At 45.5% G+C, this 22,991-nt stretch overlaps 1 protein-coding gene across 1 annotated transcript in view; it reads left to right on the forward strand.

Moving 5' to 3' along the window:
- GAB3 (GRB2 associated binding protein 3) overlaps positions 1 to 22,991 on the forward strand; it is a 135,121-nt gene that overhangs the window by 85,756 nt on the left and 26,374 nt on the right. The window contains exons 3-7 of the mRNA XM_043974716.1: positions 1,494 to 1,710; positions 1,955 to 1,957; positions 9,467 to 9,948; positions 11,849 to 11,907; positions 13,430 to 13,652. Of these exons, the coding sequence (XP_043830651.1) occupies positions 1,494 to 1,710; positions 1,955 to 1,957; positions 9,467 to 9,948; positions 11,849 to 11,907; positions 13,430 to 13,652 (984 nt within the window). The remainder of the gene's footprint in view (positions 1 to 1,493; positions 1,711 to 1,954; positions 1,958 to 9,466; positions 9,949 to 11,848; positions 11,908 to 13,429; positions 13,653 to 22,991) is intronic.

Raw genomic sequence — 22,991 nt, forward strand, 5'->3', positions numbered from 1 at the left:
AAATTACTCCCCATGGTTGAGAAGCCCCAGTAGCTCCCTATTGCTTTCTGGGTAAATCCAAACTCCTGTTTAATAATCTGGGCCCAGCCTGCCTCCCCAGGTGTAGACCTTACTTCTCTCTATATCCTCAACTTGAAACTCCATCCAAACTGGCCTTGTTGGATCTTGTACCCAATGTTCTATCTTCTTATACCTCTACTTAACTCATCTTTTATCTATAGGGCCCTTCTAGGATAGACTGGCTTGATGGGCTGCCAGTTCAACCACATTTCATAATCTTGGCAATATGCATTTTTTATCCACTTGATTTTTCCTGTGTGGATTACTAAGCTAATCTTTTGAGGCACTCCACCAGAGACCCTATCCAGGCTGGCATCAACCATTTAATTATCTTTTGGAGGTTCAGTCATTCAACCAATTCCAAATCCATCTGAGTTTCCTATCATCTAGCAACATTTCATCTACAAGGTTATTATTGTGAGAGGCTTTGTCACTTGGTGGAATACAACTGTTGAATTTAATAAGAAGTTATTAAGCACATATTATGTGCCAGTTACTCTACTAGGTGAAGGGGAAGGGAGGGGAAAAGAGGGAAGGAAAAAGAAGAAGAGGAGAGGCATGCCAGGAGCTTCTAGGAGGGTTGCTAGAAGACAAGTCTTGGACCTGGGGTGGCAGGTTTGGACAATTGCTCTGTTAGCCACAGTGAAATCTTGATGTTTGGGATTTCCTCAGCTAGACCTGTGATGCAAGCCAACCTCAGGAATCCCCTAGCTCCTGCCAACTCATCTCTGAAGAGGAAGGGGAGACAGGCTCTTCACAGGGGATTTCTGAGCTGGGGAACATAACTGAAGCTTCCCATTTGTTTATGGTCCAAATTTGTCAGGACTTGACTGCTGGGAAGATTTGGAGAATTGTTTTCTAGTCTTCTGTAATTACACTGGAATCTCCTCTTTGGGAGTCCTGCTTTGCAGCTGGGGGCTAGTCCTTGGGTTGTGGAGTTTGAGGTCAGTGACTTGGTCAGATCGGTGCTTTCGGAAAATCACTTGGGCAGCGGCGTGGAAGATGCATCGGGAAGGGGAGAGACTTGAGGCCAAGAGAGCAACGTGCAGGCTCTTGCAGGAGTCCAGGCAGGAGGTGAAGTGGGCCTGACCTAGTGTTGTTGTTGGGTGAGCGGAGAGGTGGGGCCAGAGAGGAGGGACGCGGTGGAGGTGGAAGTGACAAGATCTGACAACAGATTGGCTTGGGGAGGGAGGAGAGGGAGCAGCTGAGACTGACTCTGAGGCTGCTTCAAATCCATCAGGCATTTCCCTTCTTGGAACACAGCTCTGGTTTCTTCCTCCAGACGTTGTTGACTAGTCAGAGAAACGCTTTTCCTTCTCAGCATTCACTACTTGATGAGAATCTTGACTTTGCTGACACTGGTTGAGAAATGGTGGGCGTGTGCCTTGGGAACGATCTGGAATATTCAGCCAGGTGTTTGTGTCTCCCCACAGATTCTGCAGAGAGCCTATCCCACATCACCTCATCTCCTCAGCCTTCCCCAGCCAGCTCCTTCCATGTGTCTCATGTAGCCAACTCTTCTTTTAATGCTGATGACTCTACCACAACTGCCTTCCCTGCTAAGGAAGCCAGAACTGACTTTGAAGCCCTCTCATTGCCTGACTATCTGGTTCTGGCCCACTGTGAGACGAGAAAACTCAACCCCAGCAGGTAAGTCTGCATTGGACTCAGGGGTGTGCTGGCCAATTGTTGAACAACAGGCCCTGTGGGGGGAAAGCATCCATGACACACTTTGAAGTTTCATTTGCATTGTTAACATTTTCTCAGCCCTGACCCATAACGTTTGCCAATTTCTGAAAATTTAATACACACTGAAAATTTAACAATCAACTCTTGAGAGTTGGAAGAAGTGTTGGCCCTTTGGTTCTCGGGAACCAAAGGGCATCTATAAAAGTAGGTACTATGTAGGGAACAGAACAGAGACCACCAGCCCCAATTTGGTACTCACAGTGCAAGAGCAGAGGTTTTCTGACAAGTCCACCCCTCTTTCCCATTTCCCTATTTTGGTGCATTACCATCCTTCCCTTCTATCACCCAGGTGAAAAACCTTGGTGCCTCATTGACACCTCCCTTTTCCTTTCTCCCCAATAGTAAATCGGTTGCTTCTTCCCTTCACAGAATCTCTCACATCCACTGCTTTCTGTTCACTCACGCAGACATCACCTCTTTCTGGCCACAATCCCCTTCTACGCTAGCCTTCTGGGTGGTCTCCCAGCCTCCAGTGTCTCTCTTCTTCAATCCATCTTCCATATACCTGGCAAAACAATCTTCCTAAGTAACAAGTCTAATCATGCCATCTCCCTGCTCAAAAAGTTTCATTGGTTCCCCATTGCCTCTATTGCCAGGTGTGTGTTTCCTATTTCCTTTTTGGACTCCAAATTCCTCCACTTGGAAGACTTGACTCCAAAGCCCAGTGTGGCTCCCACCTGCCATATTTCTGTATTTTCCATGAAGTTTTCATTCTTAGCATTCCAGCTAAACTGGCCTACAACCTGTTCCCAGACCAGGCTCTGCATTGTCTCCCTTCCAGGAAGCTCATGTCATGCTCCCCCTTCCCTTCTGCCTGCCCAGCTCTTCGTTGGTCATCCAGGCTCAGCTGAGGTGTCACCTCATCCTAGAGGCTTTCCCTACCTTGATACTCCAGTCTGCATTGAGTGCGGAGTTCTTTTGTGGGCCCATCACATTCCACCTCAGATTATCTTGGTGTGTGTCCATTTGGGTCTGCCCTTTACTCTGTGAGGCCCTTGAAAGCTGAGATGTGGAGATTTCATTACCAGTCTTGGTATGGCTTTAATTTTCAAAATAAGGTTGATGGATGCTTTTGGTTTTTCAGACTGCATCCACCCTCTCCCTCCCACCCCCAAAGAATCCCCCATGCCACAGAAACAAGCAGTTACATGAAACAGTGTCTGCGCCATCATCCCCTCCCTCTTTGCCCAGAGGAGAGAGAAAGATTTCATTATTTTCATTTTCATTACTTTGACCGAGATTGGTTATTACACTCGCCTAGCGACTGGTTTCCTTTGGGTGTTTTTACCTCATTTCTTTTTAATGAATTCTGCATTTGTGAACTCTAACCTCATCCCCTCCCTCTAGAACAAAGAGCAGACCAGAGCAGCAGAGTCTTCAGTTGTGACTGTAGAACACACTATACTTTGAGGCCAAAGCTCCCCCCCCCCCCAGTAATTGGTGTTCTTTTCATTCCCATCTTTGAAGCCTTCTTTATTTTTATTTATTTATTTTTGCAGGGCAGTGAGGGTTAAATGACTTGCCCAGGGTCACATAGCTAGTAAGTTCAAGTGTCTAAGGTCATATTTGAACTCAAGTCCTCCTGAAATCCAGGGCTGATGTTCTATCCACTACGCCACCTAGCTGCCCCCCGAAGCCTTCTTTATCATCCTTCTGAAGACATACAAAGCCCTCCCCCCAAACACCAGCGTCCCAGAAGCTGTAGCCTGTCCTGGCTCTGCTGAGCCTCAGAATTCAGCTGAGACCCAGAGGAGTGTGAATTTCCCAAGACCACAGAAAGGGTCAAATGGCTGAGCTGTGATTTGGAGGCATGTCTCCTGATTCCCCATCCAAGGGGCTTGCTCATTTCTCCCTAAAGCCCCCAAGAGGAGGCAGGTGGCAAGCCTGCTGCCTCCTGCCCTGGCAAGACCATCTCTGGAGGCCTGTGTTCAATTCTAGCTTTTCACTTCCGGTTTTAGTATGCTTGCCCAGAAGAGACCTCCAGGCTGGTGAGATGCCTTCCAAGCATCGGCTCAAGGAACTGGAAGTGGTGGAGGCTGGAGAAGTCTATTTGGGCCGAGGGGAGGAGGTGGACTGTGGTGAGGAAGCAGGAGCCACATGTGGCGTTTATCCTTCCTCCCTAGGCCCGTAGCCAGAAGCCAAGGGACCTGCACTAGAGCAAGGCTGCCTTTCAACCAGCTGCCAGGAGGGCCCCAATTCGGCACTGGAGTGGGCAGGCCACTCTTCTGCTCAGACCTGAGTCCACCGCCTGGCTCCGTGGCCCTCCTCAGTCCAGGCCCAGCCAGACCCTCCCTTCCCAGCCTGAGCTCATACTAGGCCACTCTGCACCCTCTGTGCCCCAGCTAAGCTGGACTTCTTGCTCTTGGCCTCTTACTTACACTTTGTGTCTTCCCAAGCATTTTTCCATTTCTGTAAAGTGTGGTGGAAAGGGGGGAAGGAGAAGGGCTCAGGCTAAAGCTCTGCACTGAAGAAAAGGCCTGTGTACATAATGAAGACCCTGGATTTCGCATATGATCCTCTTTTTCTTTCCAGCATTATATATTCCCATGCTCATTTTCTTTGGCATTTTAAACTCAGAATAAAAAGAAGGTTCAAGAGGGCTCATGAACCCCTCCATTCCAGCTCAAAATGTCTGCTCTCAGAACTCTGCCTGGAAGGGCACTTGAATTTTCTGTTCCCCCTCCCCCTTTCTGCAGAGTCCAGCTTGACTGCCTCCTCCTCCAGGAAGCCTTCCCTCTGGCCCTCCCAAAGCCTGTGCTTGCATCTCTCAGGCATTTTTCAGGTGTTGGCTCATCTGGAGCAGTATCCTGTTCCTCTTCCACATTGTAAACTCTTTGGCGGGGAGCTGTCTTAGTGTTGTTTATGGTAGGAGCTTAATAATTGATTGCTAAATTGAATCCTAGTATCTAAGACTTTAGGGACTCTAGAGGTCTTTTAGTCTAATCCCTCCTTTTACAAAGGAGGAAACTGAGGCCCAGGGACAGAAAATGACTTTCCTGGGCTCCTCTGCCTCCACAATCAGTGTTCCACTGTTTCCTGAATTGACTTGAATGCCCAGGCCAAATGGAAACCTGGAATGGGGTCTATCTGCTCTGTCCTTCTTCTTTCAGCAAGCCTTGATCTAGGGATATGTTTCTTTTTCAGTGGATAAATGGGAGGGGTCACAGCCTTTTCATTGCCTGGGGCATGCTCATTGTCAGGCATAGGCAAGATCTGGCAAGCAATTGAGCAATTGTGCAGAAGGCTACATGGAAAGTGCAAAAAGCCCAGAGCATCCTCTAGGTCCTGAAGCAAGAGAGCAAAGATAGCTGGAGCCATGGCTGAGAGCTGAGAGCCAGCTCCCTCCTCCCTCTTCCTTCCTCCTCCTCCTCCTCCTCCTCCTCTTCCTCCTCCCTCCTTCTCCTCTTCTCCTTCCCTCCCCTTCTCATTCTCTTCTCCCTCTCCTCTCTTTATCCCTCCCCCCTCCTCTCCTGCCCTCCCTTCCACTCCTCTCTCTCCTCTCATCATCCTTACCCTGCATTCTCTCTTGCCATCTGACCTACTCCTTCTCCCAGGGGGGGAGAGCTAATCTACCAGGTTGAGGGGTGGGGAGGAAAGGGTACCACTTCTCATCAGTATTAGGTGGTAGCAATGGTCGGTCATGTCACAGCTGCATCAAGTGATGAAGTAGAGGGGACTGTGGATTGGGCCTAGGTTTATAGGGAGCTGAGGGGCACCTTATATCAGCTCTGCCCTGAGCTAGCCAATGTTGAGAAAGAGATTTGGGCTTCAGTGGCCTTCATTTCCAATTCTCCTGTTGGTTTTCATGGCCCCTGGGCCTTCTTCCAAACAGTGCTCCCCAGGACTTCCTGCTATGTCCCAGGATGCTGGGTGGGTGGCTGGAGACCATCTCTGGATGCAGAGCACTAGTTCCTAACCCCAGCTTCCCAGATTGGCACTGGCTTGGAGAACTTGTAGTACCACCAAGGGTCCCCTTGGTGCATCCTGCCCTCTCAGCCCTGGCTCCTTTGTTCTTCCCAACTCTTCCTCTCCGATTAGGCCACACTAAAGAGGCCAGAAGTGGGGAGCGGGGATGGCTGGGGAGTAGTCTTTGAACTGAGCACTTTTGGTTGGGAACCTCAGCTGCAAAAACTGGTCTAATTGAACAGCAAGCTCTCAGACTCCTGCTCTTGGCCAGGCACTTTACTGGGATCTAAAGATAAAATACAACAGTCATTGCCCTGGAGGAAGCCTCACCAAACCTTTCTCAATCACCTCTAGGCCCTAGCTTTTTAAACTGGGGGTCATGACCCCATATGGGGTTACATAACCGAATGTGGGGGCCACCAAAAATTTGGCAATAGTAAAAGGTTATGTATAGCTATTTTATTTACCTAGATACCTGGGGTCGCCAGTGAAAAAAGTTTAAGAAGCCCTGCTCTAGGCACTGTACTGAGGAGAGCAATACAGATACAAAACACAGGCTGGTCCCTGCCCACAGGGAGCTTACATTCTTTTTTTTTTTTTGGTGAGGCAATTGGGGTTAAGTGACTTGCCTATAGTCACACAGCTAGTAAGTGTTAAGTGTCTGAGGCCAGATCCGAACTCAGGTCCTCCTGACTCCAGGGCTGGTGCTCTATCCACTGCGCCATCTAGCTGCCCCCGGGAGCTTACATTCTGATGAGGGAAGATGGTTCATCTACAGAGAGGGAATGCTGGTGAGTGTGGGCAGTCTTGGTCCAGAATGTTCCAGGAATGATGTGGACAGCCATAGAATTCATTGATGAACTTTTTCCAGGCTTGTTACTCTTGTCAGAACCAAAGGTAGAAAGTGGGGTAGGAGAGAGGAGGGTGATGTAGGCATGACAGGAGGACCAGGGTGAAAGCAGAGAGTGGAATACAACAACAGTATGAAAGCAGAGCCAGCTCCCACCCAAGACTGGGGTTCTGGTGCACTGCCAATTTCTTGGTTGTTCCCCTTAAGGAAAAAAGTAGTCCTTAGCTTAAAACCACCAGTATCACTCATTTCCCCCAGGCACTGGTTCCCCCAAATATCATTACAAATAGAAAACAAAAATCAGAGGAGTTAGATCGGAATATACCAGAGATCATCCAGATCTCGGCTCATACTAGGAGAACAAAGGATCAGGGTCTGTTTTAGCAGTTTCTAGAATTTCCAGAAAGTACAGAGACGTGATGAGGCCAGTTTCTTGTGCATGTCTGCCACACTAAAGTCTTTCTTTCTCTCCTGGAGCGTCCTCTGTCCATGTTTCCCCCAAGAGTTTCTAGAAGCAACTCAGTAGGTGCCTTACACTGGCTTGTTGCATCACACTCAGCATTTTCTCAGCCAATCAAGAGTCGCATCTCCTTCCACATACTGGATTACAGTATAAAACAGTCTTTGCCTTCAAGGAGCTTCCCATTGTCCTAGAAAATAGAATAACTAAGATTTACTCAGGTTTCCAAGTTTGCAAAGCATTTGGGGGGGGACCTCCCATATTCCAAGAAGTCACTATTTCTTTTTTCACCAGCTAGTTTAGCTTATTGGTGGACTCTTCAAGTCTCCAGGTACCTGGGCTTCTCTGAGCTCACCAGAGTTCTCAAAGCACGTCACCTGTCAGATACTGAGAGTTTTCTAAGCAGCACTGTCTAGGGCTATACCATGCAATTATAGTGCCCACTTATGGGATTTTTTTCCAAAAAGGTAAATTGTTAAGTTTGCAAAGGTTTAGATTAGTTTGTGCTGGTCCTTGACCAGCTCCTGGACATTGGCCTACTCTCCACACCTCTCCCAGACCCAAAGAATAACAGAATTAGAAGGGCCCAGAGAGGTCACTGGCTCCAGTCCCCTGATTGGACAAAGGTCAAAACGGAAGTCCCTTAGAGGGGACTGACATGACTTGCTCAAAGTCCCCTAGCAATCCAGCAAATGGCAGGAGCACAATTTGAAGCCAGATCTTCTCACTCCCTGTCCAAGCACTCTTCACAATCCACAGTATCCCTTGTACTCCTGGAAACTCTTCATGGTCTGGGCCATCATATTGGGTCCCCTGGACTCCCATGGCTCCCCTAGATTTTCTTGTCTAGACACATCAAAACCACAGCCCTCAGCATCTAGGTCTAGCCTATGACTTGGCTTTTCCAGCTCTCTGACTCAGTTACCTAAGAGCCTGTCCCTACAGACTATTGTTATAGCTCAGAAAAGCTTCCCTTCTCTAGCTTATCCTCGGCCATTGCTCAAAGCTCCCCTGTCCCTGAATTGCAGGCCTTAGCATGTCTCTTCCAGCCTTCAACCTTGAATCCTTACCATATCTTGGAGGTCTATATGCTCAGATTAATTTTTTAAAAGTGACCCTTTCAACCTGTCCAGTTGGGCTTGGGGCCAATAGGCTGCTTCTGGACCTCTACCCCTGGCATTGTTCTGAGGCTTCTCAGTGTCAGAAGGAACCTCAGAGAGCATCTTGTCTGACCTCTGACTCAATAAGAATTCTCTCTGTCTTTTTTTAAATTAAATTAAATTTTTTTTTTGGTGAGGCAATTGGGGTTAAGTGACTTGCCCAGGGTCACACAGCTAGTAAGTGTCAAGTGTCTGAGGCTGGATTTGAACTCAGGTCCTCCTGAGTCCAGGGCCAGTGCTCTATCCACTGTGCCACCTAGCTGCCCCCTCTCTGTCTTATCCTTGACAGATAGTCATTTAGCTAGTCCTCTAGGGCTTACTATAACGGGTAGGGTAACTGGTAACTCCATCCCTCCCAAAGCAGCCCACCCCACTTCAGGGTAATCTGAATTGTGGTTTTTCCATGTTCCAGGTTCCTAGATTTTTGAACCAAGGCCCACCCCTGGCTGAGCTAAGCTGACAGCCACACACAAGGGCCAGTTGGGACTCAACACCTTTCCCTCATTCTTGGCTATTGATACAATCTCAACCCCACCTCAGGGCTGGAGTCACTGGCTTCTTTGGGGGCCCTAACCTCTTAAGGTATATCCTGGAAACTACACATAATATTTTTTATCAATAAAATTTTATTTCTTAAAAAAAGCATTTATTAAATGCTCTTCTAAGTACTGTGCTAGGCTCTGAAAAAATGAATGGAAAAGTTGAAATGAAACGACACATAATTCCAAAGAAGAAATGACCAGCGCATGCTCCAGGGTGGATATTAGAAAGCCATCAGGAGGGGCAGCTAGGTGGCACAGTGGATAGAAGCACCAGCCCTGGATTCAGGAGTACCTGAGTTCAAATCTGGCCTCAGATGCTTGACACTTACTAGCTGTGAGACCCTGGGCAAGTCACTTAACCCCAATTGCCTCACCAAAAAAAAGAAAGAAAGAAAGAAAGCCATCAGGAGATGGGGATTCAAATCCTGCTTCCAATAGTTAGTAGTTATAAGATGGTGAACCACCTGACCTCTCTGAGCCTTTTTGTTTGGCCATCCCACTGAACTGATCCTTCTTGTCCTCACTTGTCCCCTCCCATCCCCCAAAGCTAAGTAATGATGATACAGAAGCTGCATGGAAACAGGTGGAATGGGATGACCCAAGCATGGTGAGGCCACAGTGACCACCCTAGTTGAAGCCAATGGGGTGTGGGGTTTCTTGCTATAGCACCCAAACCTAGAGAATTCTGGTCTTCCTCACACTTGCTCATGCTGTTTGCTTCTCCTATTGCCCTCAACAGATGTGACGCCTGGTCAAATTCAGACCGATCCCTGGAACAAACTTCATCTGATGAGGTCTTTGTCGACTCCCTTCAGTCCCAGGCATCCAATCACATGCTGCCCTCTTTGGGCAGTGGGAATGGGCTTCAGGATGTGGCACCCCCTGGGGGCCATGCAGCTTTGGCTGGCTGTATCAGTTTCAGTGGCCCATCCAGCGACCGCTCATCACCTTTGCCTTTGCTAGGGAGCCCCATAGCGCCCACCTTTCAGGTGGCCAAGGGCCCACCCATGTTCTCCTGTGGAATAACAGGAGAAAACATACCAAATACTCCACCCCCTCGGCCTCCCAAACCGAGCCATTTCATGGAACAGCGCCAAGAGGAGAGGCCCCTGTGGGATGGCACTAGCAGCAGCGTCACTAGCAGCAGCAGGAGGACTCAGTGGGTTGGAGTTCCTCGAAGAATCTCCTTGTCCAGTTTAGATGCTGTCAAAAGTTATAGAGGTAAGTATACCCTTCTCTCCCTGTGCCCTCAACTATTTCAGTGAGAAAGGAAGGATGGAGGACATGGGGAAATCAGTCAGTCAGTGGCCAGTCAGCAAGCATTTATTAAGCACCTACTATATGCCGGGTATGCACTAAATTCTCAGCACCATTCCTCCTTGTTGAAGAGGTGGGGGAAAGGGACATAAGCTCCTTTGTGGTGGCAGGGACTGGTGAAATCTGGGAAACCTGTGTGGAAGAAGTAGGATCCCAGCTGGGCTCTGAAGCGGGGTAGGGGATCAGAGAGGGGATGAGCTGGGTCTTCATCCTGCCCTGACATGTTCAGTGGGAGCTCTGCTCCCAGCCCTTTCCTCTCCTGTCACCATTTTCCCCCTTCCAGGAAGATAACTTGCAGATTTTTCTCTAGCCCTGCCCTCTCTCCTGCATCCTGGATCCATCTCATCCTGGATGTCCCACTGGCATTTCCAACTCCCTCAAAGCCAAATCTCCTTAAAACCAGCTTTTCCTCTCTGATTAGCTTCTCAGTGGCACCACCTCATAACCTCATAACCTCATAACCTCAGAAGCAATAGGGACCAGAGATCTCCATTTCAGGGGCATAGAAGTGATCGTCTGGGCCAGGACAGAGGGGGCAGTGAAGTAGAGGGCCTAGGACAGAGCCTTGGGGAATCCCTATATGAAAGGAGTAAAAGAATCTAGAGAAGGCAGGGAGAGAAACAGGAAAGAGCAATGTCACCGACGCGAAGGGCTAAGAGTATCCAGAAAGAGGAGGTCGCACAGAAGGTGGAGGGCTCTAGGAGGACAAGGGCTGAGGAAATCCATTGAAGGAAGGGTCCCAGAGAATAGACCTTGGGAATATAGCACCCAGGGAGCCCCAAGAAAAGCCCCCTTGGTGCATGGTACTCTGTGGGCCAGCATCCACTCACCACTGGTATGGTCAAGGTGCTGGTGTCTTTTCACATCTCTTCCAGGGTAATGGGTAAAAGTGGCAGAGCTGTCCCAGGTTGGAAAGGGAGGCCTTGGAAAGTGAGACGTTTCCCCTCATTTCATGTCTCCAAGCAGGGCTTGGCTGTATATTGGTTAGGTTGGTTGGAGAAGGAAAGTCCCTGTATATTGGTTAGACTCACTGCCCTCTGATAAACCTTCCAGTTCTGAGGTTGTATGAGCTTTATTTGGTGAGAAGGAGACTGTTAGTATAATCTTCCTAATGAACAGCTCATATTGTATCAGTAGCCTGCTCAAAAACCTGGAGTGGCTCCCTATTACAGACAGTTCTCCTTTCACTTAATTTGCCTAAGTTTACATAAATTCACATTCTGCAAATTTGGCTGCTGCTCTGGCTGGAGAGAGCCTAGAAACCTGGAGGGGGTGGGGCCACAGAGCCCCCTGTGTTAATGGAGAACTGGCTGTACCTACAGATTAAAATGCATCCTAGTCTTGGGTGATTACTACTTTCTTTCTTTTCTTTTCTTTCTTTCTTTTTTTTTTTTTTTGGTAAGGCAGTTGGGGTTAAGTGACTTGCCCAGGGTCACACAGCTAGTAAATGTCTGAGGCCGGATTGGAATTCAGGGCCGGTGCTTTATCCACTGTGCCACCTAGCTGCCCCGATTACTACTTTCTAGAATGTTTCCCCTTTCCATCTGCCTTGGAATCACAAGTCAAGTCTCATATTTACCATGAAGCCCCAGGAGCCTCTCCCTTTGAATGCTTATAGGCCTGAGACTCACTGGGCCCTTCACTTCACTTGTGCTGCCTTGTATTATCCTGTCTGGATCGGGAGCTCCCTCAGAAGGCAGGGCAGGGGTTAGGTTCTACCTAGAACCAAGGCCAAGCCCCTTCCCAGGATGAGCTCTTCCAACATACTGATTGATGACAATGTCTGGTGTGCTTTGCTTTATAGCTGACAGAGAAGGCAGTTCCCTGCGCTGCCAGCGAGACAAGAGGCTCAGTTTGAATTTGGTGAGTGTGGCATTTTGGTTCTTTATACTTTTGATTGAAAATTCTGCGGCGGTAGGAGAGGTGGTTGGTTTCTTGGTGGTGGTGATGGTGGTTTTATTTGATTTGATTTGATCTTGATAGCTTCCCTATTCTTCCACTCCTTAAAACTGCCTGGGTCACTTAGCCCTTGACTCAAAAACTGAAGTGAGCTGGACCCTCACCAAACTCCTTGGCTTCCAGGCCTCTGCAGCAAAGAGCTCTCTTGTCACATGTGTGAAGTCTGCCTTGAAGGGACCCAAGAAAGACTCGCTTGGGGTTGTCCCTTGGGCTCTTTTCCTGCCCCTGCCCCCTTGTCCCAGGGTATTTCTAGCTGGTGGGTACTACTCCATTGGGAAAAAAAAAACAACCCCCTACTGGGCTTTGAGCTTCAGGTTGAAATCTGCCTCTAGGGGGCAGCTAGGTAGCACAGTGCATAAAGCACCGGCCCTGGATTCAGGAGGACCTGAATTCAAATCCAGCCTCAGACACTTGACACTTACTAGCTGTGTGACTCTGGGCAAGTGACAACTCTCATTGCCCCACAAATAAAAGAAAAAAGAAAAAAAGAAATCTGCCTCTGCCACTTCCCAGTTGTCTGCCCATGGGCAAAACCCTTCCCCTCTGTGTAAAATGGAGATGCCAAACCCTGCAGTTCCCACCTCCTGTGTGCTTGTGGGAGTACAACAAGATTTTGCCTGCGAAATGCACACAGGCAAAATCTTTTTGGTGATCCCTATACGGGTTTTGGTGAGTTTTATATGGAATATAGACTAAGCTTAGATTTAAGACTATTTTGTTTGTATTTCTACTTTCCTGTCCCTCTAATCAACATCACCTTGTAATTTCCAAACAATAAAAGCTCTAACTAGAGACCAGAGGCTTCTTCCATTTACTAGTCTGGGAGATAAATAAGGGAAAGGTTAAAAGGGGAGGTTAATGCTCTAGTATCCAATTTTAAATCTCACAGTAAGATTCAAAATTGGATACTAGAGCATTAACCTCCCCCCTTTAACAGTTGCTATCGTTTTTCTACATACTTCCACCCTCAAGATTCACTATACTAAATACAAATAGTCACCTCACAATGACTGGGCTCTGGATTGGTAATGAAGGAGCAGCCAGGCGATCAGTCTCCAACACCAGCAAGCTTGCCCTCATCTGTTTTCCTCACACTACTATTTGACTGTTTTAGCCTCCAGGTGGGCAAGGGGGCTTCCCTTCCGGGAGGCAATCATCCTCCCCTCTCTTGACTTGGGAGCATGCTTGGGAGGCCAGTGGCTGACAAATTCCTCCTCCTGGGGCCCCTCCAACTTAACAGATCTTTGGAGGCCCCGGGCTGCATGTTCTGGCCAAGATGAGGACAGCAGTGTAGGAAGGAAGAGTTCCCCCAACTGTTCCTGGTTTTTTGCCTTTTTACTGAGTGTTGCTGAGATGCTCGGAAGGGCACACACAGCCTTCAGTGCACAGAGGATCCAAGGTTCTGACTTCCTGATTTTTCTTGCAGCCCTGTCGCCTCACCTTGCCACCATCCACCCTGCCAGGAACCTCTGAAGACAGCTATGTCCCCATGCATCCAAGCATCTCTTCTGCTGGCCCTGGCCCAGAAAGCAATGCTGATGGTTACATTGCAATGAGCAGCCCTGATAGACTCTCCAACCCCCTGGCAGAGCTGCCCACGGACATGGAGCCACCCCCAGTGAATCGAGACCTGAAACCCCGAAGGAGATGTAAGTGTATATGGGAGGCGGGGGCAGGGCAGAGCAGCACCTGAGCAGATGAGCCACCAAGGGGAGCTCAAGTTATCCAGTTATCGTGGACTATCATTATTAGCTCATGTCTCATAGTTTACTGAGCTCTTTCCTCACAACAACCCTGGGAGGCAGGGGGTATGAGGATTGTGTTTTCCCCATTTTATACATGAGGAAACTGAGGCTTGGAGAGGTAAATGACTTCCCCAAGGTCATACATTTAGCTTATTGCTGATCCAGGTCTACTTTGCCGCCCGTGGCCAGTCTTATTCCAGAAAGGTGGAGGTATCCAGTTGGGGACTGGGGAGGCTGGGAGGCCTTGCTGCTTCCAACCCTAGGCATAGAACTCAGCATTTTCCTGAGGTATAGAATGCCTTCCCCCATCCCCTTAGCCATGTAAGGGTACAAGAGACCAAGTCTCACATGTGAGTATAAAAACTAAACAGAGAACACTTATTTTTTCTTCTTTATATAAACAATCCAGCTCAGGTTTTATTGTTGCCAAAGGCTCACCTTGTCACACCCCTCAGAGGGAGGGATGCTGGTGCTTGTACTGGTACAGAGAAAGTGTGCAGGGGTATGTATGCCCCTTATCTGGATGCACCCAGGAGGGGCCTTAGTCATTTTCCCCATCCCTGGATCTGCTCTTCATCTAAGACCCAGCCAGCTATGGTTCATAACCCTCAATAAATCCCACCGGAATAGACATGAGTTGGTTTTTTACCTTTTGGTTATGCTGAGGTGATGTTTATCACAATGTTTATCTATTTAAAGATCATCTTCTTTGAAAGATTGGGGAATGTGTAGGAGAACCTGATAATCTTTCTAATCTTTGGAATTAAGACCATAAGCCTGGGACTCTCATTCATATAGCAAGCAGGATACTTCAGTCCTATTGCTGAGGTTCTAAGCATGGCAACCAGGAAGTCTTGATCTTGAGAGCCTGGTTGTCATGGCTTTCTATTCTCTGGGCACTGTATAGCAAGACAAGAAGTCGATCCCAATCACAAAGAAGAAAAGGGGAACTCCAGATTTCTGTGCTTGTAGAGAAATCTCATCACTTTCCTGTCTTTTTTCATGGCTTTTTGCCCATCGTGAGCTCAAATCCTCTTAGTCCCAACAAGAGAGGAAGGACATTGCAACCATCAGAAATGCTTTGCCAACTTTTCTTTCTCTGAACAGTCAGCATTACCATGTGTCCGGGGGGACAACAATAATAGTTCAGATAAATAAGATAGCAATGTATGGGCAGAGACTACATCATAATGGACTAATTGGTGGAAATTATAGTAAGGCTATTTTAGCTCAGGAATAAGGACAATTTTCTTAACAATTAGAGTTAAAAAATCTCTCTGCCTGCCTCATGAGGCAGTGGACTTACAATTAATAGAGGTCCTTGAGTGGAATTTGGATTGCTTCTGCCCAAGAGTTTAGAGAGTATTTTAGGTATCAGAGGACTTTGGATCTCAATTTCTTCTGTCAAATGTGAAGGGATTGAATAAAATAATCCCTAAGGTCCCTTCTAGCTCTAAATGGCCCTAAGAGATAATTACATAAGTATAATCCCTGAGGTTCCTTCAGAGTATAAGATTCTATGATTCTGATAGTATTGCAATAACCTACAATAGTTAGAACATTTTAAGCTCAGGGACAATATGATACCCCCTTGGGACCACATGATTGCTTTCTTTGCTGCTTTAGAGAATTTATTGTAGTACAATCACAATAATGTTGAGCCCCCAGTTAGGAAAATTTCTAATACTTTTGAAAATTAAACTTTTTTCCCTATCACCAAAAATCTGCCTTATTTCCCTTCCACCCTATTCTTTTTTTTTTTTTTTAGTTTTCTTGGTGAGGCAATTGGGGTTAAGTGACTTGCCCAGGATCACACAGCTAGTAAGTGTTAAGTGTCTGAGGCTATATTTGAACTCAGGTCCTCCTGACTCCAGGGCTGGTGCTCTATCCACTATGCCACCTAGCTGTCCTGCCTTCTACCCTATTCTACTTACAATTGAGAATGAAAGAAAAAAGAAGGCAAGGAAGGTAATAAGCATTTATATGGCATCTGCTACATGCTAGGTACTTTACAAATATTATCTCATTTGAGTTGCTATTGTTATCCCTATTTTATAGTTGAGGAAACTGAGGCAAAGAGAGGTTGGATGACTTGCCCAGAGTCACACAGCTAGGAAATATCTGAGGTCAGATCTGAACTCAGGTCTTCTTGACTCCATACCCAGTGCTTTGTGCATCATGGTGCCCTCTAATTGCCCCCAAAGAGAAAACAAAACCCCTGTTACATAGGTAATCAAGTGGAAAAAACAAATATTGGCAATGTCCAAAAGGAATATGTATGTATGTTTGCGTGGAGAGCATGTTTCATCATTAGTCCTCTGGAATCATGATTGGTCATTCTAATGATCAGAGTTCATAAGTCTTTCGAATTTGTTTGCCTTTACAGTATTGTTATTGTAGAAATTGTTCTCCTGGTTCTGTTCACTTGCTCTCTTATCAGTTCATATAAGTCTTCCCAGATTTCTCTGAAACCATCCCCTTCATCATTTCTCACAGCACAGTAGTATTCCATCATATTTATATACCATAATTTATTCAACCATTCCATGATTCCCATTCTTTGCTACCTCAAAAAGAGTGATACATATTTTGTACATTATTAGAGTTTTTTCTTAGTACTAATCCCTCCCTTAATCTATCTTTCCTCTAATTCTTCCTTCTTCCTTCTCCCCTTTCCCTCTTATTTATCTGTTGACCAAAATGTATTTCTGTGCCCAACTGTGTGTATGTATTCTTTTTTGCTTTGATCAGTTCAGGGAAGAATGAGGTTAAAATGTCAATGACTCCCTGCCTCCTTGTTTGTGTAGACTTCTACTTATGCATCTCAATCATGTGAGATAATTTTCCTTAACTTTCCTTTCCCTTTCCCTTACCCAAAATGTATTCTTCTCACTTTCCATTCTTCTCTTAAGATCATTAAGACATAACAGAACCACTCTCAGGACTTCTTTAATTTTTCTTGGCCATAAGCCCATATACTTTGCCTTCTGGAAGATCATATTCCAAATTCTTCATTTCTTTAAAGTGGTGTCTGCTAAGTCTTATGTGATCTTGACTGTGATTCCTTGGTTTTTGAGCCATTTCTTTCTGGTTGCTTGCAGTATTTTTTCTTTGACCTGGAAACTCTGGATTTTGGCTATGATGTTCCTGGAAGTTTTCTTTTGAGCGTTTCTTTCAGGAGACAATTGGTGGATCCTTTCTACTTCCACACTGCTCTCTGATTGTAAGAGATCTGGGCAGTTTTCTTTTAAGCTTTCTTGGAACAATGTCTAGGGTCTCTTTAATTATGGTCTTCAGACAGTTCAATTATTCTTTTTTGTTTTGTTTTGGTTTTTTGCAGGGCAATGGGGGTTAAGTGACTTGCCCAGGTTCACACAGCTAGTAAGTGTCAAGTGTCTGAGGCCGGATTTGAACTCAGGTCCTCCTGAATCCAGGGCCGGTGCTTTATCCACTGTGCCACCTAGCTGCCCCAAGTCCAATTATTCTTAAAGCTTTTTCTCCTTGATCTGTTTTCCAGGTCAGTTGTTTTTGCTATGAAATTTTTTTATTTTTTGGTCTTTTGATTTTGTTTGAATATTTTTATTGTTTAGTTGGCTTCTATGTGGTCAATTCTAATTTTGGGGGAGTTTGTTGCTTGGGCAAATTTTTGTACATTTTTGTGCTGAATTATTATTTTTCTTTCCAATTCTTTCTTTCATAGCTCTCATTTCTTTTCCAATTTCTTTTTCTTATGCTCTCATTTCATTGATAAAAATATTTTATTTTTAATTATTGCTTCTCTTCTGGGAATTCTGGTCAAATTTGTGCTCAAGCTGTGTTTTTATTTGAGGTTTTTGCCTGTAGTTGTCTTGGAGTCTTTCTCTTCTGGAGCTGTGCTTTGAGCATCTGTCACTGTAATAGCTTTTTATGGTAGGATTTTTTTTTGTTTTCTCATTCTTCCAGGCTATTTCTAGATTTCAGACTTGATATTAAGGCTTGGCTCTCTGCACTTCAGGAAGGAAGGTTTAGGCTGATCCTGTTGCTACTTTTTTTGGGATATTGAATGTTCTATTATTCTAAGAACTCGGGGACAGGCTGGGGACTTGCAAGCCATAAGTGTTCCCCAAATGCTTTGATCCAGGGTAAAGTCTGGCCACTGTCCCCCTAATGTGAGTTCTGCACGTTCCTGACATGGGTTTGGGTCTGAGTAACTGTAATTGCTGCTGGACTCTACCCCTATCAGCCAGTTAAGAAGGTCTGCTGGCTTAGAGTGACAGAACATCAAGCTTTCTTTTGGTCTGGAACTCCTGTACTTGTTACTCCTCTGTGGCCTTTACCCTAGGCTAGAAAGCAGAAGCTTTCTTGCTTCTGAGTTTTCTACTTGCTTCTGAATTTGTACTTCTCTTGGAAGTGTGTATATGTGTGTGTGTGTACATATATATATATAAAATATAATATTACTATATATCAAGGACACAACTGAACAACAACAAAAACCTTGATCACTTGCTTATCCTCCAATTATTTAGGTCTGTCTTTATGTCTGCAAAGAGTATTTTATCTTGGTAGATATACTCCCAAATATTTTAAAGCTTCTGCAATGACTTTTATCTAAATTTCTCTTTTTAACTCTTCCTGTTTGCCTTTTGTTGGTAATATATAGCATGCCGATGAATTTTGTGCATTTATTTTATGTGCTTCAACTTTGCTGAAGTTGTTCATTGTTTTACACAGATTTTTGTTGACTCTAATGTTCTCTAAGGATATCATTATATCATCTATAAAAAGAGATAATTTTGTTTCCTTTTTATTTGTGTATATTCCCTTAGTTTTCCCTTCTTGTATTATTGCTTTAGCTAGCATTTCTAGAACTATGCTAAATAGTAGTAGAGATAATGGGTATCCTTGTTTTATGCCTAATATTATTGGAAAGGTCTCCAACACTTGACTTCATTCTCTAGGATGTCCAGCTCTAGATCAGTAAGCACAGCATTGTGGTTATCAGTGATATTAAGATCTTTCTTGTAGAATTCTTTTCTTTTCTTTTTTTGCAGGGCAGTGAGGGTTAAGTGACTTGCCCAGGGTCACACAGCTAGTAAGTGTCAAGTGTCTGAGGCCGGATTTGAACTTAGGTCCTCCTGAATCCAGGGCCGGTGCTTTAACCACTGCGCCACCTAGCTGCCCCCTTTTTTCCTTTTTTTTTTTTCTTTAAACCTCTACTTCACTTTTTTTGGGGGGGGCAATGAGGGTTAAGTGACTTGCCCAGGGTCACACAGTTAGAAAGTGCCAAGTGTCTGAGGCCATATTTGAACTCAAGTCCTCCTGAATCCAAGGCCGGTGCTTTGTCCACGGCACCACCTAGCTGCCCCCTGTAGAATTCTTTTGTGTTTTCTTTCCACCTCTTCTTAATCTCTTCTGCTTCTGTTTAAAATTCTACCATTTTGGGGGCAGCTAGGTGGAACAACCAGGAGACTAGTACTACTGGATTGAAGACTGTGTATTTGGAAGTAAGGCTGAGTAGATAGGTAAGAGACAATAGAGACTTGGGAGGCAGGGTCCAAGTGGTAGAGAGAATGTGTTAGCAAGTGGGATGATCATAGAAGTGATTATAGGCAATGATTTTCCAAGAGGTCCTGTAATGTTCTGGGGGATCTCTACAATCAGTACAAGAACATCTGGAGGACTTTTCTATCCACAGGGAATCCTTCCTCAATCTGGACAGTGTGCTGGCTCTCCTCTGTCACAGTGGCAAATACTTTTGGGGAACCCATATCTCCTTATTTTATGCCTTCCATGATGTTTCTAGTAATCAGAGAGTCATTGAAAATGTTGGGCATTTCCCATGAAAAAGACTGGAAAAAAGGATTGGAAAAGTCTTGCTGGAATGCCACAAATAAAACATATTCAAAGCTGACTAGGAAGGTGCTTGACTTAACTGAATGCTAGGATTTATGGGAAAACTGGTGTAATTCGAGGAGAAGGAGGAGGAAGAGGGAGGAAGAGGCAGACAGAGACTGCCCTGGAGTTTCCTCCACACAGGACTTCTGGGGCTTGTGGAGGTTGATGGCCTTGGTTCTTTATTTTTGTCTAAATGCCCTTCAGATGAATGACTTTCCTTTCCCCTGATCCAGACATGTATATCACTAGCATTAGTAATGCTCCTCTGCCATGATTAGCTAGCAAATGAGTTAGCCACCTGGAGCAGAGAGAATAGGAAGGGGGAGGTTTTCCTGTGGTAACTGGGCAAGAGTTGGAAGAGAGAGAGGGAAGGGACTACACATACATATGGGAAAAAGAAAATACCTGAGCTGTAATTAACTGAGCTGGAAGCCATGGAAGGAAAAGGGAGGAGCAGGGAATGTGCCCTCCCCAGGGGGATGAAAAGAGGAGGGAAATGGTAATGCCCCAGAGTCAGGGGAATGGATTTTAGATGAAAGGGAAAGTATAGGGGAGAGGAGGAAGAGCCAGCCAGTCAATAAACATTTATTAAGAGCTTTACGTGCCAGTAACTGTGTTAGGGATGCAAAGAAAGGCAAAAAACATGGGTTCACCCCTCAGAGATCTCACATTCTAATGGGGGAGTCAACATGCCAATGGCTATGTCTGTCCAAGCTATCTGGGGTGTAAATGGGAGGTTGTTGTTGTTGCTTGTCCTTCATTCTTGAAGAGGACCGTGACATCGGATGATGTGGTAACTTGCAGCAAATTGGATTTAAGCAAGGGAGGGCTGTGCCATGTCAACAGCTGAGTCACTCTCTCCTCTGGAGCCATCTGGATCCAGTGGCAAGATGTACATCAGGATGACTGGAGATGGCCCTGGATGTGTGAGGCAATCATGGTTAAATGACTTTCCCTGGATCACACACTTAGTAAGTATCTAAGCTGGGATTTGAACTCAGGTCCTCCCAACTTCAGGTTAGTACTCTATCCACTGTGCCCAAATGGGAAGTAAACTCAGAAGCACTACATTAGTGGTGGGGGTAAGAGAAGACATAGAAAGGCTTCTTGTAGAAGGTAGGATATGAATTAAGTCTTGAAGGAAGCCAGCGAAGTCAGAAGATAGAGTTGAGTAGGGCGGGCATTCCAGGCATGAGGAACAGCTGGTGAAAAGGCTCACCAGTCAGGAGATGGCCTGTCCTGTGCCAAGAATAGCAAGTACCATAGTGTAGCTCTTTGGTAGGAAGGTAGGAAGTGACCAGATTGTGAAGGACAGAGGATTGTCTATTTGATTCTAGAAGCATTACTAGAGTTTGTTGAGTAGGAAAGTGGTAGAGTCAGACCTACACTTGAGGATGATCACTTTGGCAACCAACTGCAGGATGGATAGGAGTAGGGAAGACACTGAAGCCAGAGACTTGAGGCACAAGGTGATGATGACCTTGGATCAAGGTGGCTGCTGTGTGTATGGAGAGAAGGGGACAGATTCAGGAGATGTAATCTTCTGTTTTGGACATATAGAGTTTGAGATAGCTATGGGAGCTGCTCAAATGTACAGGACACTTCGAAAGGCTATTTCTAACTCATGGAGAGTCCATGTTAATATAACATTAATGGTCTAAGTCAGGGCTTCTTAAATTTTTTCCACTTGTGACCCCTTTTCACCCAAGAAATTTTTACATGACTCCAAGCATATAGGTATATAGAATATATGTATATATATGCGTGCGTGTGTGTGTATGTATATATATATATAAAACTTTTTACTGGTGCCAAATTTTTGGTGACCCCTTATGGGGTTGTCACCCACAGTTTAAGAAGCTTTAATTTAGAGCATAATTTAAAGAAATCCAAGCACTATTAATCCAAGCACCAAATCTATTAACAAGGATAAACATTTTAGAGGGCGATGTGGTCACTTATGTGAGAGGTCATGATTGGCCACATCTTTTGACTCAGCAATGTCATGGCTAGAACTTTTCCCCAGATGTTATAGAAATTTTTAAAAAGGACCCCCTACATAAAAATAATCGTTGCAGCTCTGTGACTGCAAAAACTGAAAACATTTCTCCTGTCCAACAATTAGAGGGTGGCTTGATAAAATAGATGCTGGAATATCATGGGGCCATGAAATGATGAATGTGAAGCTCATGAAGGAGATACATGGGAGGCTGAGGAATGAGAGACATCAGTGACAGAGCAGAGTCAGGATAGGGGTCACAAAAACAAAGTTGAAGGCGAGTGAGAGGTAGCAATGCCTGGCCAGCCAGGAAGGGCCCGGGCAAAAGGGAGCACTGTTTGTAGCATCTTCAAACACTGACCCTCTATTTAACTCAATGCTAAGTGTTCAGGAAATATTTTGCTCCTTTTTTGTATGTTTATGTGAGTCTTTATTTTTGTTAATCCTTATTGTTTATAATCTTTTCGAAACAAATACACCAAAATAAAATTAGGTCTCCTTCCCTTGACCTCTGTATAATTCTATATTTGAATATTCTCTCTCTTTTTTCTTAACTTTGATTGGAACTCTTTGGATTGGTATGTCAAAAATACCTGAGTCTATAGACAGTTCTCTAGTGCTTGAAGTGAATTCTCTTCTCTCCAGAGCTGAGAGAGACAGAGAGATACAGACAGACAGAGACAGAGATAGACACAGAGAGAGGCAGAGGCAGAGACAGAGACAGAGAGATCTATCTGTCCTACTCTCTCTATGGTTGTCTGGGCCACTACATGTCCACTTCAGGCTTTGCCTCACCCCACAAAGGACTACTTTGACACAACTGCATGCATGTATATGTTAGGGGGGATTGTCAGATCAGATGGAGAATTCTTTTTTCTGCCTGCTGGGGTTCCTACTACCAGTAACCAAGAACATACCCTCTTTTTTTTGGTGAGGCTATTGGGGTTAAGTGACTTGCCCAGGGTCACACAGCTAGTAAGTGTTAAGTGTCTGAGGCCAGATTTGAACTCAGGTACTCCTGACTCCAGGGCCGGTGCTCTATCCACTACACCACCTAGCTGCCCCGAACATACCCTCTTGATTCTCAGTGATAGTGTTTTCTGAGAAAGTTCAGCACTCTGATGAGAACCCCAGCCTGTGTGAACACTGCCATTTTGAACATACTTGTCAACACCCCACAGAAAGCATCTTGATACAACTATCGCACATGGTTTCAAAAGATCACAGATTTAGAATGACACAGTTGTCCCACCACTGTAGAGCCTCCACACAAATGCAATCACTTTAAGTAGAACATCGGCCCTAGTCCCAGCCCTTTCTGAGTGCTGGGGTTTGTTTTGGCCCCAGTAGGTGTCAATCATGTGTCT

Source organism: Dromiciops gliroides, chromosome X, assembly GCF_019393635.1.
Source record: "Dromiciops gliroides isolate mDroGli1 chromosome X, mDroGli1.pri, whole genome shotgun sequence".
Taxonomy (NCBI): Eukaryota; Metazoa; Chordata; class Mammalia; order Microbiotheria; family Microbiotheriidae; genus Dromiciops; species Dromiciops gliroides.